Source organism: Eriocheir sinensis, chromosome 26 (assembly GCF_024679095.1).
Source record: "Eriocheir sinensis breed Jianghai 21 chromosome 26, ASM2467909v1, whole genome shotgun sequence".
Lineage (NCBI taxonomy): Eukaryota > Metazoa > Arthropoda > Malacostraca > Decapoda > Varunidae > Eriocheir > Eriocheir sinensis.
In genome coordinates this window covers 3,858,240-3,874,108 of record NC_066534.1, presented here as the reverse complement: position 1 = coordinate 3,874,108, position 15,869 = coordinate 3,858,240, and the positions used below count along the sequence as shown (strand labels likewise).

General features: G+C 42.9%; 1 protein-coding gene across 1 annotated transcript in view; it reads right to left on the bottom strand.

Moving 5' to 3' along the window:
- The window catches only part of LOC127003711 (uncharacterized), a 53,018-nt gene that overhangs the window by 13,347 nt on the left and 23,802 nt on the right, over positions 1–15,869 (bottom strand). The window contains exon 5 of the mRNA XM_050870647.1: positions 1,398–1,598. Coding sequence (XP_050726604.1) covers positions 1,422–1,598 — 177 coding nt within the window. The 3' untranslated portion in view covers positions 1,398–1,421. The remainder of the gene's footprint in view (positions 1–1,397; positions 1,599–15,869) is intronic.

The following is a 15,869-nucleotide window of genomic DNA, read 5'->3' as shown; positions in this document are numbered from 1 at the left end:
GTTGACGCTTTGTTCAACTGCTGAACGCCTTTCTCTCTTGTTTTACTTTCCTCCTGTTCCTGAGAAATCATGGGTTAATTGAAGTTAGAGATGAGGCAGAGAGAAAGAATGAAGATGATAAACAAGAGTAAAAGGGAGAGTTAAGACAAAGAGACCCACCACACATGCACAATCATCGGATGCTGCTTCCTCATCACCCCCACAAGAACGGACCAGGTGCCAAATACGCCTGAATATTATATATAATAAACACTGGTTTGCCTTTGTTTGTTATTCTTACCCCAAAATGTGTAAAATTATGCTGCATTAAGCCTAAAAACATCACAATACACATTCTTCAACATAAAACTGCTCATTTAAAACTAACATTATTGATATTTTGAGTGCAATTTCTCTGTTGTTTTTAAAGTGACTCCAGATATAAAGGTATCACTGGAAAGAAGAAAGGGAAAACTTTTCATCGTGAGACATTTTTAAAAAGATAAAACCAGATTCCAGTAATTTTTTTCTAACAAAAAATGAAATAAAAAATTGTCACCAAACTTTCATATCTTATTTTTCATGTATGAACTGTGATAACTAAAATCTGCCATGACGAAAAGAAAGCTACATGTATCCGATGTCGCCAGACTTAATTTCAAAGCAGTCAGTTGAAAAATAGTTGAGATTTTATAAAGAATGTTGAAGTCATTTTTTGGCATTTTTGGCATATTATATTTTTTTCTCACTAAATACTGATTGTATCTCAATGAAACTTGGGGATCTTATACTTAAGGTACAAGAACATACACATACCCTAGTTCATGAGAATCTGAAAAGAATGAATGTCACCTTTTAAGTAATTTGCGGCACCGAGTTGAGAAATGAATTCAATCCCCGCCCGGTGCCACCAAGCTGGGATTTCTCAGCCGCCGCCGAGTGGCTTAAAACTACCCACATGCTGTCCAGAAGACCACCTATCAACCCGGACTCTAGATTCTAGGATTAAAGATGAGCTTCGGGAGGGCAGCATGAGCCAATGCAAGATGGCGCCACTATAAACACTCGCCCGCGCCAGAACGGGCTGGGCCGACCATCAAGCCCCATCGGGAAGTACCCTTGGGCCGACCATCAGGATCCACCGGGAAGAAGCCTACTGGTGCAATAGGCCACAACGTAAAAAAAAAAAAATAAATAAATAAATAAAAATAAAAACTCCCCTCGAAGAATATCAATTTCAAGGTTTGTTATTATATTTTCCTATTCTTTAAGTTCTATATCTTTAGTTTCCAATTATATCTAGTCAATGTACACAACTGAAAACAAATAAAGTACATATTTTCACATAAACCGAAATACCTATGATTCTAACTTTTACAACCTATCTTAATTGCTTTAAAGAAAATCAAACATCTTACCTTAACTAGAATATGTGCCTTTCCTTATGTGTATATATTGCAGTGTGCAATAGAATACATTGTGCACTGAGAATTAGTTGAATTCTCTTGATATTTTGGATCATTTTCATCGAGCTTTGACCCAACTACTAGATTCCGTAGGTTGCAGTAGTTAACTCCAAAGTCTATTACTGCATATGATGCAGTTGATTCACTGTATGCCTAGAGCAGAAAGGAAAAAAATGTTAGATAAGGTAGTGCTTCAGTAACTCAAAAAAATACTGTGTGCTGTGGTGAAGACACACTTTAAACCTGAGTCATCATAACATTCCAATGTCTGTCAGAAATTATCTAAAAACTCTTGAAACATAAAATGGCAGTCATATTCATTACAATTTGATGGGATTACTTAGAACACTTAAGAGTGCAAAGGTCAAAAGTATAATTTTAACAAAAAAGTAGGTGAACTTCATTTTACAATATTTCATTATATAAATTTCCTCAAATGATACTGAGACTTTAACATCCTCTTATACTATCTGTGAGCAAACTTTTCACTTATTCATTATTCAAACACAGTCATGCATACATCATGTATAAACTATGTATGAAATAGATATTCCTACATGTACATCATTCTTGAGTCTGAGAAGCATATAAATGTAGCCAAATGTGATTTTACATAGATTTACATAGAAATTCAGACCACACAGACCCCATGGTCCAGATCAGGTGATCTATCCTTAAACCTAAGTAATTCTACATTAATCAGATTAATCAGTTAATACAGTCAAACCTTACCATTTGTGCACATTTGGGCGATCTGAAGGTGCGCAAATGGCGAACTTAATAACCTATGGGGAAAAATACATATGGGCGGTCACGGCCCAAAACCCCCCTAACAGCAAGAAGGGAAAAAAATAAATAAATAAATAAAATAAATAAATAAAAAAAATAAAAAAATCTACAGGCAGGAAACATGTTGCGTCTTCCATTTAGCGTAACCCGTTTCTGGGTCGTGATCTATAGAGTCCCTTGATAGATAGTCCTGACAACCCAAGATTTGGACACCATTATTGGCCCTGTTTTTGCCGCACTTTTCAAACGCTAGCACACGCTCTCGCGGCGAAAGCAGGACCAATGGTGTCCAAATCTTAGGTTGTCGGGACTCTATCTATCACTTCCACCTTTTGTGCTATGGTCATCATCAGGTTCTTCCAGGCTTTAGGCTTCAATGACACTGGGTGCGGCATGATGGTGGTGCAAAGGTGAGGCAGAAAACATTGAATAACCGCAGTCACCATGAGACCAGCAGAGTCGATCGGGCAATGGCGGGAAATAACATGTTGTGTACGTTGGCAGTGTTCTTCACTGGCGGCAGAGGGCGCACGGGTGGTAGACAGCTGTAGCTCGCCAGTTGGTTTCAAGGTTTCGTCACCACCTTCACTTTTGTCACCACTACAACTATCACCACCACCTGCATCACCACCATCACCACCTGCATCACCACAACCACCTTAATCACCACCACTATCTTCATCATCACTACCACTATTATGACCCACACCATCACCTTCATCACCGCCACCACCACGTTAATCACCACCACCACCACCTTCACCACCAACACTTCTTTCATCACCTCCACAACCTTGATCACCACCACCATCACCTTCATTTCCACCACCACATTCATAACCCTAACCACGTTTATCACAGCCACCACCGTCATCTCCACTACCACCACCATTATCACCAACATCACCTTTGTCACCACCACCACCTTCATCACCACCACCACCTTCATCACCACCACCACCTTCATCACCACCATGGACATGTTTACCAATACAGTAATCCCTCGTCTATCGCAGGGGTTAGGTTCCAGAACCCCCCGCAATAATGGCTTAAAATCCATGAGTAGCGACTATATTTTTATTATATATATATATATATATATATATATATATATATATATATATATATATATATATATATATATATATATATATATACAGTCACCCCCCGCCGCTCATGGGTCTCACCCATCGCGGTTTCAGATTCATGGTCAACTAATTCAGACCCCCCGCTTATACGCTGCCCCAGTTTCAGGTGATACGCTGGATGCATTGACGCTAAATAGGAAGGCAGAGAGGAGCGGAGGCAGAGAGGAGGGGAAGGAGAGAGGAGGAGGAAGGCAGAGAGGAGGGAGGAGGGAGGCAGAGGAGGGGGAAGGAGAGAGGAGGAGGCGGGCAATGGACGCATATGTGTCACACTAGCACTTTTTCCGTCGATTAATGCCATTTCCGTCGATTTTTCATCGTTCATGAACTTATCGCATGAATTTGTCAGACGATCAGGATCGCTTCCGCCTGCAAATTTCCGCATTTGTTTACATTTCCAAGACCAAGACCGAGACTTTCCGTGGCTTCAACCTGTCTCAACGCCTCCGGCAGTGACAGCCTTCCTCATCCTGGTGTCACTTCTGGCAATGAGAGGTGTCACTAACTCCAGAAGTCTGTGGTACTGGCTCTTGTCCAACCTGATCCAATTCTTCAGAGTCTCATGATCCTCTAAACTCAGCTCTTTTAACAGCCTGTGGTACACACTTTCTCTTTCCAGACGAGCCAACCATGAGAGCATCCATGCACGCTTTTTGGCTTGTTTAGCTCTCTAAGTCTCACAATACACAGTATTAGGTTCAGAGCAGCGTATCTTTGCCGCAGCGTGGACTCCATGTTTGTTTACATTCCCATGGTCTGTGCCGACGGAAAGTTTCAGACGAAACACCGTTTGTGTGTGACAGGGCGCAGCCAAGATATCGACGATTTTCAGAAAAACGACGAAAAAAGTTGACGGAAAAAGTGCTAGTGTGACACCGCCTTTAGGTTGCTCCTGAGTGACGTCACGGTTAGACTGTGACGTCATGCTTTCCTATTGGCCAGCAGCTCACTCAGGGACGACTGCTATTGGTCGAGATTTTCTCATAGCAACATAATCCTAAAAAAAAATTCACGCCCGCCACACTGCAGTGTTGCCAGATTGGGCTACTTATCGCAAATTGGGCTACTTTTGGGAACGAAAAAACATGTTTTATATGACGTGTCAGAGGTGACTTCCCAAATGCATATTTTCCCATAGGGTTATAGTCCCGCTGTTTTCACTTGTCGCGCGCAAGTCCGGGAAACCATGAACGGATGAGGATGACTGTATATATATATATATATATATATATATATATATATATATATATATATATATATATATATATATATATATATATATATAAAGGCTTTATAAACCCTCCCCTTACTCATATAAACCTTTCCCACACTCTTATAAACACTCCCTATACAGGAGGTCCTCAGGTTACAACTGTCTCGACCTCTGACGTTTCGTCGTTACAACACGGTTCCAATAAATTATTCTATAATTCTTTGCTTCATAAATACGAACTTCATGCAGGAACTAGTTTGTTGAGCGGGGGAAGAATACTCAGAGAAAGGACTATATAAGCGTAGCTCACTTCCTTTATAACACAACTAGCTAAATACAGGGAAGGGGAAAGGGAGGAGGAGAGGGACAGAGTGAGAGATACAAAAATGCAGATAGAGGATGTAAGAAGGGAGAACAAAGAAAAGGAGTGGAGGAAACAGGGAGAGATAGAGAGGATGAAAACAAGAAATAAGAGAGGGGTGTGGGGAGGGAGGGGCAGTAGGGAGAATCAGGTCAGATCCTGAAAGAGTGTCAGGTCAGGGCTTTAGTCAGGACATGACCTGACTGACTTCTGCCCATCCCTCCCCACAGGCTTCTCCTTTCTTCTTCTTTTTTTTTTTTTTTTTTTTGTGTGTGTGTGTGTGTGTGTGTTCATATAATCTAATGGGGAAGGAGAAAGTGAGGAAGAGAGTGATAGAATGAGAGATATATTAAGGTTAAAGATAAGAGGGTGTGAGAATGGAGGAAACAAGGGAAATGAGTGGAGGAAATGGGCCGGGAAAAGAAGAAAGGGAGGGAGGGTCAGGTAAAGGCGAGGTAAAAGGGAAACAGAAAAGGTGTGAGTGGGAGGGAAAGAGATTAAAAGAGAAAAACTTGAAGGGAGGTGAAAGGAAAAGAAGAAAGAAATGAGAAGGAAGGAGAATAATACGGGGACGGAGAGGGAGAAGAAAGAAAGGAAGTGGGGGAGGAGAGAACCAGGGAAAAGACTAATGGCGCAATAGGCCACGACGGAAAAAAAAAAAAAAAAAAAAAAAGATGTGGGTGGGGCAAAATGGCAAGGGCCAGAACTAAATTGTATTTTCTCCATAGGTTTAGTTATTCCTATGACGAGGTTTCCTATGGTGCGGCCATTGCTCAGAACCAATTAACTGCACCATACGTGACTCGACTGTAGTTGTAAATTTTGCAGTTGGCAATACTACCTTGCCAGCACCCCATGAAGAGATCTCCACAGTTGCCTAAATATGGCTGACCGTCATGCAGTCACTGACGTAAGTGTTCACAGGCAACACCCCCTGAACATGCCTGTATGTTCACAGGAGAGGCATACATAACAGAATCCTATAGATCTGGGCCTCCTCTTTCCAATGGTGTTTTTGGTTTTTAGCTGTGATGAATAGTTTTTGAGATACAGAGGTTAAAAGAGACCCCCCTCCCCCCGTTCGGCTGCCATAGTGCGCCTGGGGGGGATAGTCGCCTCCCTCGCCACGCGCAATGGAAGGGTTAACCCTTTCACTGCTATGAGCGTCTCTGGACGCACAGCTGGTTCACTGCTATGTGCATCCAAGGACGATTTTCTGTTGAGGCAGGCCTGGATTTCCAGGTGCTAATCAGTCACCCTTGGGTCACCATGGTGCATGGTCACGCCCATTTGCACTCCCCAACCCTGCCTGAAAAAAAAAAAAAAAAAAAAAAAAGGGGGGGGGGGAATGAAAAATAGAAAAAAGAAAGAGAAAGACAGGAAGAGAGAAAGAAAGAAAGAGAAAGAAAGAGAAAGAGAAAACAAAACATAGAGGGAAACAAAGAAAAAACAAAAGATAGAAAGAAAAAGAAAAAACAAAGAAAGAAGTAAATAAAGAGAGAATGAAAGTGAAAGAAAAAAAAAGAATGAAAGAAAGAAAAAGAGAAAGAAAGAAAGAAAAAAAGGAAGAGAGAAAAAGAAAGAGAGAAAGAAAAAGAGAGCATGAAAGAAAAAGAAAGAAAGTTCCATCCATTTTCAGTTTAGCGATTGTTTCCCTATTCTTTAATTTGCCGTTCACATGTCTGTAAAATTATTTAGGTTGGTCTTTGCATTTGTCGATTATATCTTTTTCATATTTCCGTTTTTCTTCTCTTCTAATCTTTGTATATTCATTCCTTGCTTGTTTGAAATTGTTCCACGCGTTGATTCTTCTTCGTTTCCTCCATCCCTTCCAGGCTTCCTCCTTTCTCTTTCTCTAGCCGCCTCGTATTTTTTGTTAAACCACTCCTTTTTACCAACATCCTTTTTGGTTACCTTAGGGACATATCTATTCTCGGCTTCTTTGTACAGCTTTAAAAACTCCTCCCACTTGCCTTGTGTACTTTTGGCTTTGTACAGCCCACTCCAATTTGCATTCTCAAAAAAAGTTCTCATAATAACAAAGTCTGCCTAAGAGTAGTTACTTCTCCCTATTTTGTGATCCTCTTTTCGGTCAATCATTCTCTTTTCTTTTACTTCAAATTCAACAATCGCATGGTCACTCTTTGCTATTGGGCAATCTATTTTAATATTTTCTATTACTTCCGGTTCCTTGCTAAAAACCAGGTCTAATCTTGATGCCTCTCCTTCTTTCCTGAATCTAGTATGTTCCTTAATCCATTGCGTCAGCACATGTTCCATTGACTGTTGCAGGAGTCTTCCTCCCCACGACTCTTCTGTTCCCTGCGTCTGCCAATCCTCCCATTCTACCTCTTTGCAATCAAAATCCCCCATCAAAATTATTCTCTCACACTCTCTTAACATTCCATCCAGGCAACTCACTGTGTCTTGTATCATTTGTACATATTCTCGGGCCTTTCATGCACAGGTTCTTGGTGGCACATACCCTACTACATACTGCCTTCTTCTTCCTTCAGCACCCACAATTTTCACTTTCAGTACCTCTGCCAAGCCTTCACCCTCAATCACCTCCTCCACCTTAATGCCTTTCCTTACCATCAGCATCACACCTCCTCCCTGTTTTCTCTTTCTGTCTCTCCTCCATATATTGTAGGCACCTTCTCCAATCCCCACCACCTCAACTGGGTCACACAACTTGGTTTCCGTCAGCCCCGCAATATCAGGTTCTCTGTCTCTTAAATAGTCATTAAACTCTATCCACGATGACACTATTCCATTGATATTCGTATATGACACTTTCCATCCTTCCTCCTTTCCTGTTAGTTTTTTTATCTCCTTCCTCTTGTCACCATGAACCACTTCCTCACTTTCATATCCATTACTCTCCAAAAAAACTCCTTCTTCTCTTCTTCCGATCTCTTCTCATTTAAATCACAAACCTCACCTCTAAGTTCATTTAACTTGTCTCTCTCTTGTTCATTCAGATCTTTCCTCAGCCACATCATTTTGGTGTCTTCTTCTCCCGTTAGCTTCCATGCTCCTGCCAGGGCCTCTTCTGCTTCACTCTGTGCCTTGAATCGAATCCTAATTGGTCTATCTTTTTCTCCATTGTACTTTCCAATCCTATGACAGTCATCTATTTCTTTCACCAGGTCTCTTCCCTCTTCTTGTACCCTCTTCACGATCTTCCTCACTACATCTTTCAAGTTATTTTCCCTCACAGATTTGCTTGGGGTCCTCTCCTCCTTGACCCCGAACACAATGACACTCTTCTTTTTCTCCACCGTGCCTCTTACCAGTGCCTCATCTTCTTTGATTACCTTCAAGACCTTCTTAGCCATCCTCTCCTCCAACTGCTCCTCCACAATCTCCTTAAAGCTCTGTACATTCCCACTCTGTGCCATCTCTCCACCATTATCAACTTTGTTCCAAATTCTTAACTCTTTGCTCCACTTCCACTTTTTCATCCCTTCGCTTCTCCTCCCACTTATTCCGCTCCTTATTTATCCTTTCCACCGAATCCACGTTTTCCTTTATCCCCTCAGAGCATTTTATCAGCTGAATGTTGTGTTCCTTCACTTCTGCTTCTAAATCACTTATCCTTCTCTTGTCATCCTCTCTCTCCCTTCTCAACTCACCCAACATCTTCATCACCACTTCAAAATCACTCTCCAACCCTTTCACCCTTCTCTGCAATAATCTATTTTGCAACTCACTGTTTTCCTCAAATCCGGAGAAATCAGCCGCCAGTTCTTGTTTACGTGATGGCGGCGTAAACAAATCCATCTCAGGCTCGGTACGATTCTCAATGTTTATATTCCAGTATCCACTAATATATGTGTGTGTGTGTGTGTGTGTGTGTTTACCTAGTTGTATTTACCTAGATGTAATTTTACAGGGCCTGGGCTACGCCCGTGTGGTCCTGTCTCCATATCTGTACTTGTCCAGTTTTTCCTTAACATGTACAGTACCGGCCAATTTATATATTTTTGGCTCCCCCGGTACTGGCCTTTTTTTTTTTTTTTTTTTTTTTTTTTTGCCTTAAAAATGTTCCATGTGATGGTAAAAGTGGAGAATAAGAAAAAAACATATGTCATGGACCTATTTTTTGCAGAACTCCATGCAGTGTTACCATGGTGTGGCTGGAAACGGCCCCTGTGATGATTTATGGAGGATTTGAGAAGTGATAGTTGCACACAGGTGTAGATTACTCCAGAGAGCACCATTTCATGGGGTATAAGTGTGGGATTTTCAGAAATTTAGCCCACTCGTACACATATAATACCTTACACATATGGCATTTTCTACAATCAAAAACTTCCAGAGTCTGAGAGTGCTCCCACATCTTCTTCAGATGAGGAAACCTCAAACTCACTGTCTATCACCATAGCCGTGGCTGTGGCTAGGAATGGGCCGCCGTGACATTGTTTACACTTGGTCTTGATCTTGATGTCACAGGTGGCTTGGGATTCCTCCCCAGCTTGGGTAGTGGTGCCCACAAACGCACTCCTGCAGTGTTGCCATTGTCTGCACCATTAAATAATTACTGCCTCGGGAGTGTACTAAACGCTAACAATATTATCATGTTTACGTATAAATGCTTATAAATCGCATTTTTCAACTTGAAATATAACTTTGCGAGTAGAGGAAGCCCATTTCTTTATAAAATGATGAGATGTACACCCTGTGAGAGGTATATGATAAGTGTGGGCGGTATGGCAACACCGACGCCCGGCCAGGGGATTGCCAGACCTCCCTCCTCCTTCATCTTCCTACCTCCTCATCCATTCATCCATCCATCTCTGGATTTGTTCCTCTGTGGAGGGACCATGGACCTTTGTCGGGTGACAGCTACCCCATGAGTTGGGCTGCAGATATGGCAAGACAGTCTTAATTTTCCCTATTCCTTCCTTCCGTCCTTCGTTCCTGTCTGCCTCGATATCTGTCCCATATTTCTCTTTGCTTTCTTCCTGCCTCAATCTCCTCCGTATCTTCTTTTTCTTCTTCTTAAGTATGTTCGTAGGTAACAAGACATCGAACGGCAAAGTTACCTTGATGTAAATGTGCAGCAAACAACAAAATAATTGAATACGTAGATTACAATTTAGTACAATTTGCCTTAAAAGGAAAAAAAATGGGAAAAGAGAATGGGTTTGTTGAACCAACAGCTGGAGGGGGCTCCCTAGGATTGGCTGACGGTTCTGTAAACGTGCTTGCGATTCGCTGCAAGGCCAATGACGTCATCAGCCAATCAGCGGCCTCATTGACTTAGCGCACCTCTAACTACCATCTAAGGTTTGCTTTGTGAATCTGACACTAACGTCGGTCACTAAATCAATAGTGCGTAGTTATGTTAGTTCGTAGTTAGTGAGTATGTTTGTGAATTCCAGCCCTGGTCATCTTACTCTCTTCCATTCTTTCCATGTGGCCAAACTACTTTAAAATCTGTCACTTCACTTCTTCCACCACTCCATACTTCTTCCCTTCACCCATGTGACACATTCCAAAACGCTCATCATCCATTTTACTCACACCACATGCACTCCTCAAATAACTCATTTCCACTGCCTGCACTCTAGACCTCTGACTTTCATTCAAGGCCCATGTTTTGCTTGCATATGAGAGGGTTGGTACTATTACTGTATTTCTCAAATCCCTCTTTACCTCCATGCTCACACTTCTGCCATTCATGATATGTCTCAAAGACCCTACCACCTTTCTTCCTTGTAATGCCCTTTCTCTTGTCATAACTGATCCAAGGTACTTAAACTCAATAGCCTCCTCCATTTCTTCACCATTCAAAATTGTTTTGCATTCTTTTTCACATTCAATTCCCATTCTATATGGGCATAGAAACTCCACAACCTAACTTCTACTTGCTCACAAACCATCATTTTACTTTTATTGACTTTCAGCTTTCTCCTTTTACATACACTATCAAAAACACTGCCATTCTATACGTGTCTCCAAATATCCAATTTACATGACTCTCTGGCTCTTCATTATCTTGCATTATCACTCCCAGATCTCTCTCTTCCTGAACTTTTAGCCCTCTCACGCACCATAAGTTTCAATAAGTATTCTTTTCTGCACTCATTTCAAACATTGGATCTCTCGCCGGTTGAGGCATTTTTTTAGCGCGCCGAAAATTTTTGTTTCTCAGCTACTTTCTTCCCCCAAACCTGCATTTATCATTATACATAATACAGGTAACTCTCAATTTATGCGAGTATTGTGTCCTTGAAGAGGTCACGTAAATCAAAAACAATGTAAATCAGACAAGAGGTAGGTTTCTCTTGAAAAATAAATATTCACTTCATTTAGTGGAGAGAGAGAGAGAGAGAGAGAGAGAGAGAGAGAGAGAGAGAGAGAGAGAGAGAGAGAGAGAGAGAGAGAGAGAGAGAGAGAGAGAGAGAGAGAGAGAGAGAATATCCATATCACTGAGATATCCACTCAGTCACTCAGTCTCAGCCTCACTCGTGTGAGGATGAAATGAGGGACACCATGAGCGACTGGCTAGTATTGGTACCGGTACCGAGCAGTCTGGTACCGGTACCATACCGTATAGCTGGTACCGTTACTGGTGCCGGTACCTGCCCACCCCTATTGTTGAGTAGCACGGCAGCCTGGGTACTGTATTGTTGTTCAAGTGGCGTGCGGGAAGAACTGAGCTCAGCAGTGTGGCCGCGGCGCCGTGTGAGTCCAGTTGTGTGAGACATATGGTGGCCACTCCATAACATATCGCGTATAAGTGGAAAAAATGTGTAAATTAAACATTTATTTGGATTTTGGACCCCGCGTTATTTTAAAAACGCGTATACCAAACTCGCGTAAATCGAGAGTTACCTGTATATCAATGGCTTCCTTATTTGTTGTATTTTTTCATGAGTCAATAAAGAAATAATAATAGTATTCCATAGGACCGTTTATGGACGTGGAATAAAGTGGGCATAAACAATTTTCCTACTTAGGTCATGTTCCCACCTCCATAACTAAAAACTTTGTGGGTCAACTTTTCAAGGTACAGTACCCTCTCAAGTTTCGCGCTTGCTTCATTCCGAAAGTATAGTGCTAAACTCGAGGATCGCGAAACTCGAGATATTGAAAGCTATGAAAAAGCACTTATTGGTTCTGACACGTGGAAAAAAATTACTTTTTTTCGACTCTACTCCCTTGTTATCACAATTTTTTCGACTTTCCTCCCTTGTTATCTCAAAATACATACCTTGTTAATAGGCAGCAAATGGGAAGTGAGAACAGGTCGTTTTGAAGTTGCAGTTGAAGGCGGCTGCCTTACAATTGGCTGGCAGTTCTGAAAACACATTTGTGATCCACGTGGTATCGTCTGCTAAAGTAAGGGCGGTCACTCGCGGTCACCCGTGGTACAGTTGGACAAACCTATAGCTTCTGGTAGTTTTCTGTGTGTTATGATATTATCTGCTAGCTTTTTCAGTTATAAATCATTAAATCACTAATATCATGATTGACTTTTCAATGCCTATTGAACGTAAACTGCCGCCGCAGCCACAAAATAGCTCACAGAGAGGTTCAACTCGCTTACTGTTTCCATATTTCCCTCAACGCTCACAAAGATCACAAGTGGACAAACTAGAACAAAACCAGGCAAATTAGTACTTTTAACCCCTTCGCGCCGGATGTTCAAAAAGCCCGCCTGGCTGATATACGGCGTGCTCTAAGGCCATCACAAGGAAACCTGAGCCGGCATGTATCTGCTTGTCGCCTCCGTATATTATGCTGCCAATTTTCAGTCACCACGTCACGGTCATGTCGAAAGGCAAGGAGTGGTGGTGTTGGTACCTTGGTGTCTGGGAGAGAGAGAGAGAGAGAGAGAGAGAGAGAGAGAGAGAGAGAGAGAGAGAGAGAGAGAGAGAGAGAGAGAGAGAGAGGTGGGCGAGAGGTGTTTGTGTCTGAGCCTCGGTGTCTGAGAGAGAGAGAGAGAGAGAGAGAGAGAGAGAGAGAGAGAGAGATGGGCGAGACGTGATGGTGTCGGCGCCTTGGTGTCTGAGAGAGAGAGAGAGAGAGAGAGAGAGAGAGAGAGAGAGAGAGAGAGAGAGAGAGAGAGACAGCCAAAGAGAGTTACTAATTTTAGACACAAAGGAAGAAGAAGGTGCATACTGTAGCTCATTTTTTGTGATTGGTGGGAACAAGGATGGTGGGAGGAGCAATAGGATTTCAAGGACAGCATACGGCGTCTTTACTTAGTAACCAACACAAAGTACGGGACAACTCAATAGAAGAAGAAACAGAATAGAAATATGACGCCTACGTAGGCGTCATCGTATATGCTACTGGGGCTTCATGACGCCTACGTAGGCATCATCGTATATGCTACTGGGGCTTCATGACGCCTACGTAGGCATCATCGTATATGCTACTGGGGCTTCATGACGCCTACGTAGGCATCATCGTATATGCTACTGGGGCTTCATGACGCCTACGTAGGCATCATCGTATATGCTACTGGGGCTTCATGACGCCTACGTAGGCATCATCGTATATGCTACTGGGGCTTCATGACGCCTACGTAGGCATCATCGTATATGCTACTGGGGCTTCATGACGCCTACGTAGGCATCATCGTATATGCTACTGGGGCTTCATGACGCCTACGTAGGCATCATCGTATATGCTACTGGGGCTTCATGACGCTTACGTAGGCATCATCGTATATGCTACTGGGGCTTCATGACGCTTACGTAGGCATCATCGTATATGCTACTGGGGCTTCATGACGCATACGTAGGCATCATCGTATATGCTACTGGGGCTTCATGACGCCTAAGTAGGCATCATCGTATATACTGGGCTTCATGACGCCACGTAGGCATCATCGTATATGCTACTGGGGCTTCATGACGCCTCACGTAGGCATCATCGTATATGCTACTGGGGCTTCATGACGCCTACGTAGGCATCATCGTATATGCTACTGGGGCTTCATGACGCCTACGTAGGCGTCATCGTATTGAAGGGGTTAATGCTGTGTATTCCCACAGCGCGCATGTGTGGTGGACAGCAGAATGACTAATTTCAGCAGGGAAATATTTCTCACAACACCGGCCAGTGTAGTGGACCCGACCGTCGCTGCCATGTGATGTGATGGTGTCAGAGGTATTGCCTTTACAACGGCACCAGTGTAGTGGACCTTATTCTTCTTTTGACCTGTAACGCTTTATATCGCTTCTTAGGTCCTCTTTCTCCACACTTTTATACTTCACAACATGCACTTAGTTACTTCGCAGTGCACACTTAAACACTTCACCCTGAACTTAGGTGTTTTTCTGTCCTTTTCTTTTCCTGATTTTGCTTTTCTGTGCCCTTTTGCCATTTTCCACTATTACATTTCACTGTCGCTGCCATGCATTACAGGTCAAAAGAAGAAGAAAAAGAAGAAGAGGAAAACAACACCGAGAGTTCTACAATTTTCATAGACTGGAGAAAAACTTTTTTGGACTGTGGTTCCACAGCACGGGGTGTTCTCTTATCTCGTTAATCAAGTAGTAAGCAAACCAGCTCTGCCAGTCCATTTTACGAGTCTATTGGTGGGCCATCTTCCACTGCTCCTCACTCCTCAGCCACTGCCGACATCTGGTTGTTTACATACAGCTGTGAGTTACCCACTTACCCACACTCGTCCCCACAACCGTTTTCCATTCATACAGACACCCAACAATTAACTCGCTCTCGGCTGGGCATACGGACAACCGTGGTTGCCCATAGCCCCAATGGTTGGACACCGTCTTTTAACCCTTTCGTTGCTAAACGCTTGCAGCGAGCACTAGCGCAACTTGCCGGTGGTGCTAAACTTTCGCTGCGAGCTCCAGTCACACTCAAATTTGCCGCATATGAGAGTGTTCCAACACTATTTCTAACACCACAGCATTGCCAATTCAGTGGGTTTTCCAGTAAATTTGGTGGAAAATCACATCAGCCTAGCGCGGAAAATCTACGGACGAGCAACTAGTGGATGTTCTTGTCCAATATAGCGGCATTTTTGCATAGCTTCACCTATCACATGACTGATATTTTGACCAAATAGTTGTAAATTTTGCAGTTGGCAACACTGCCCTTCCAGAACCCCGTCATCAAGAGATCTACTCAGTAGTTGCCTTACAGCTGACCGTCGCGCATGTATAAATGTACGTCTTCACAGGCAACACCCCCTGAACGTGCCTGTACATTCGCAGGAGACGATTACATTACCAAATCTTATAGATCTTGGCCTCTTTCCAATGGTGTTTTTGTTTTTTAGCTGTGATGAATAGTTTTTGAGATACAGAGGTTAAAAGAGCGAGCACTATCGTCACTTGCTGGTTGTGCTAAAAGCTCGCTGCGAGCGCCAGTTGCACTCACAGCAAAAAACGCCCCCTGAACGTGCCTGTACATTCGCAGGAGAGGCTTACACAACCGAATCTTATAGATCTTGGCTTCCTCTTTCCAATGGTATTTTTGTTTTGTAGCTGTGATGAATAGTTTTTGAGATACAGCGGTTAAAAGTGATCCCCTTCCCCCGCTGGGGTGCCTGAGCACACCTGGGGGGATAGTCTCGTTGTGAGCGCTTAGCAAGGAAAGGGTTAAGGCAGCAAGTATGACACCGACGGTAGGTAGACGTGACCCGTACATGTCAAAGCACCTCGAAAGTTGGGGCGGTAATGCGCGAAAGTCGGGATGGTAAGAATTTAGGACTAAGCGTTAAACTCGAGGATCGCAAAACTCGAGAGGTTACTGTAGATGTATTTATAATAGCAGAATTTTATCAGGATTTTTATGGTTCCTTCAAATCTCCAATCGGACAATTAGCACCATGAATAATTTGCGGAGAAGTAAAAATATTGAGTAGGGGAGGAGGGAGCGGGTCCAGTGGGGACGGAAGTACGACTCCTGTCCAGTCCTCC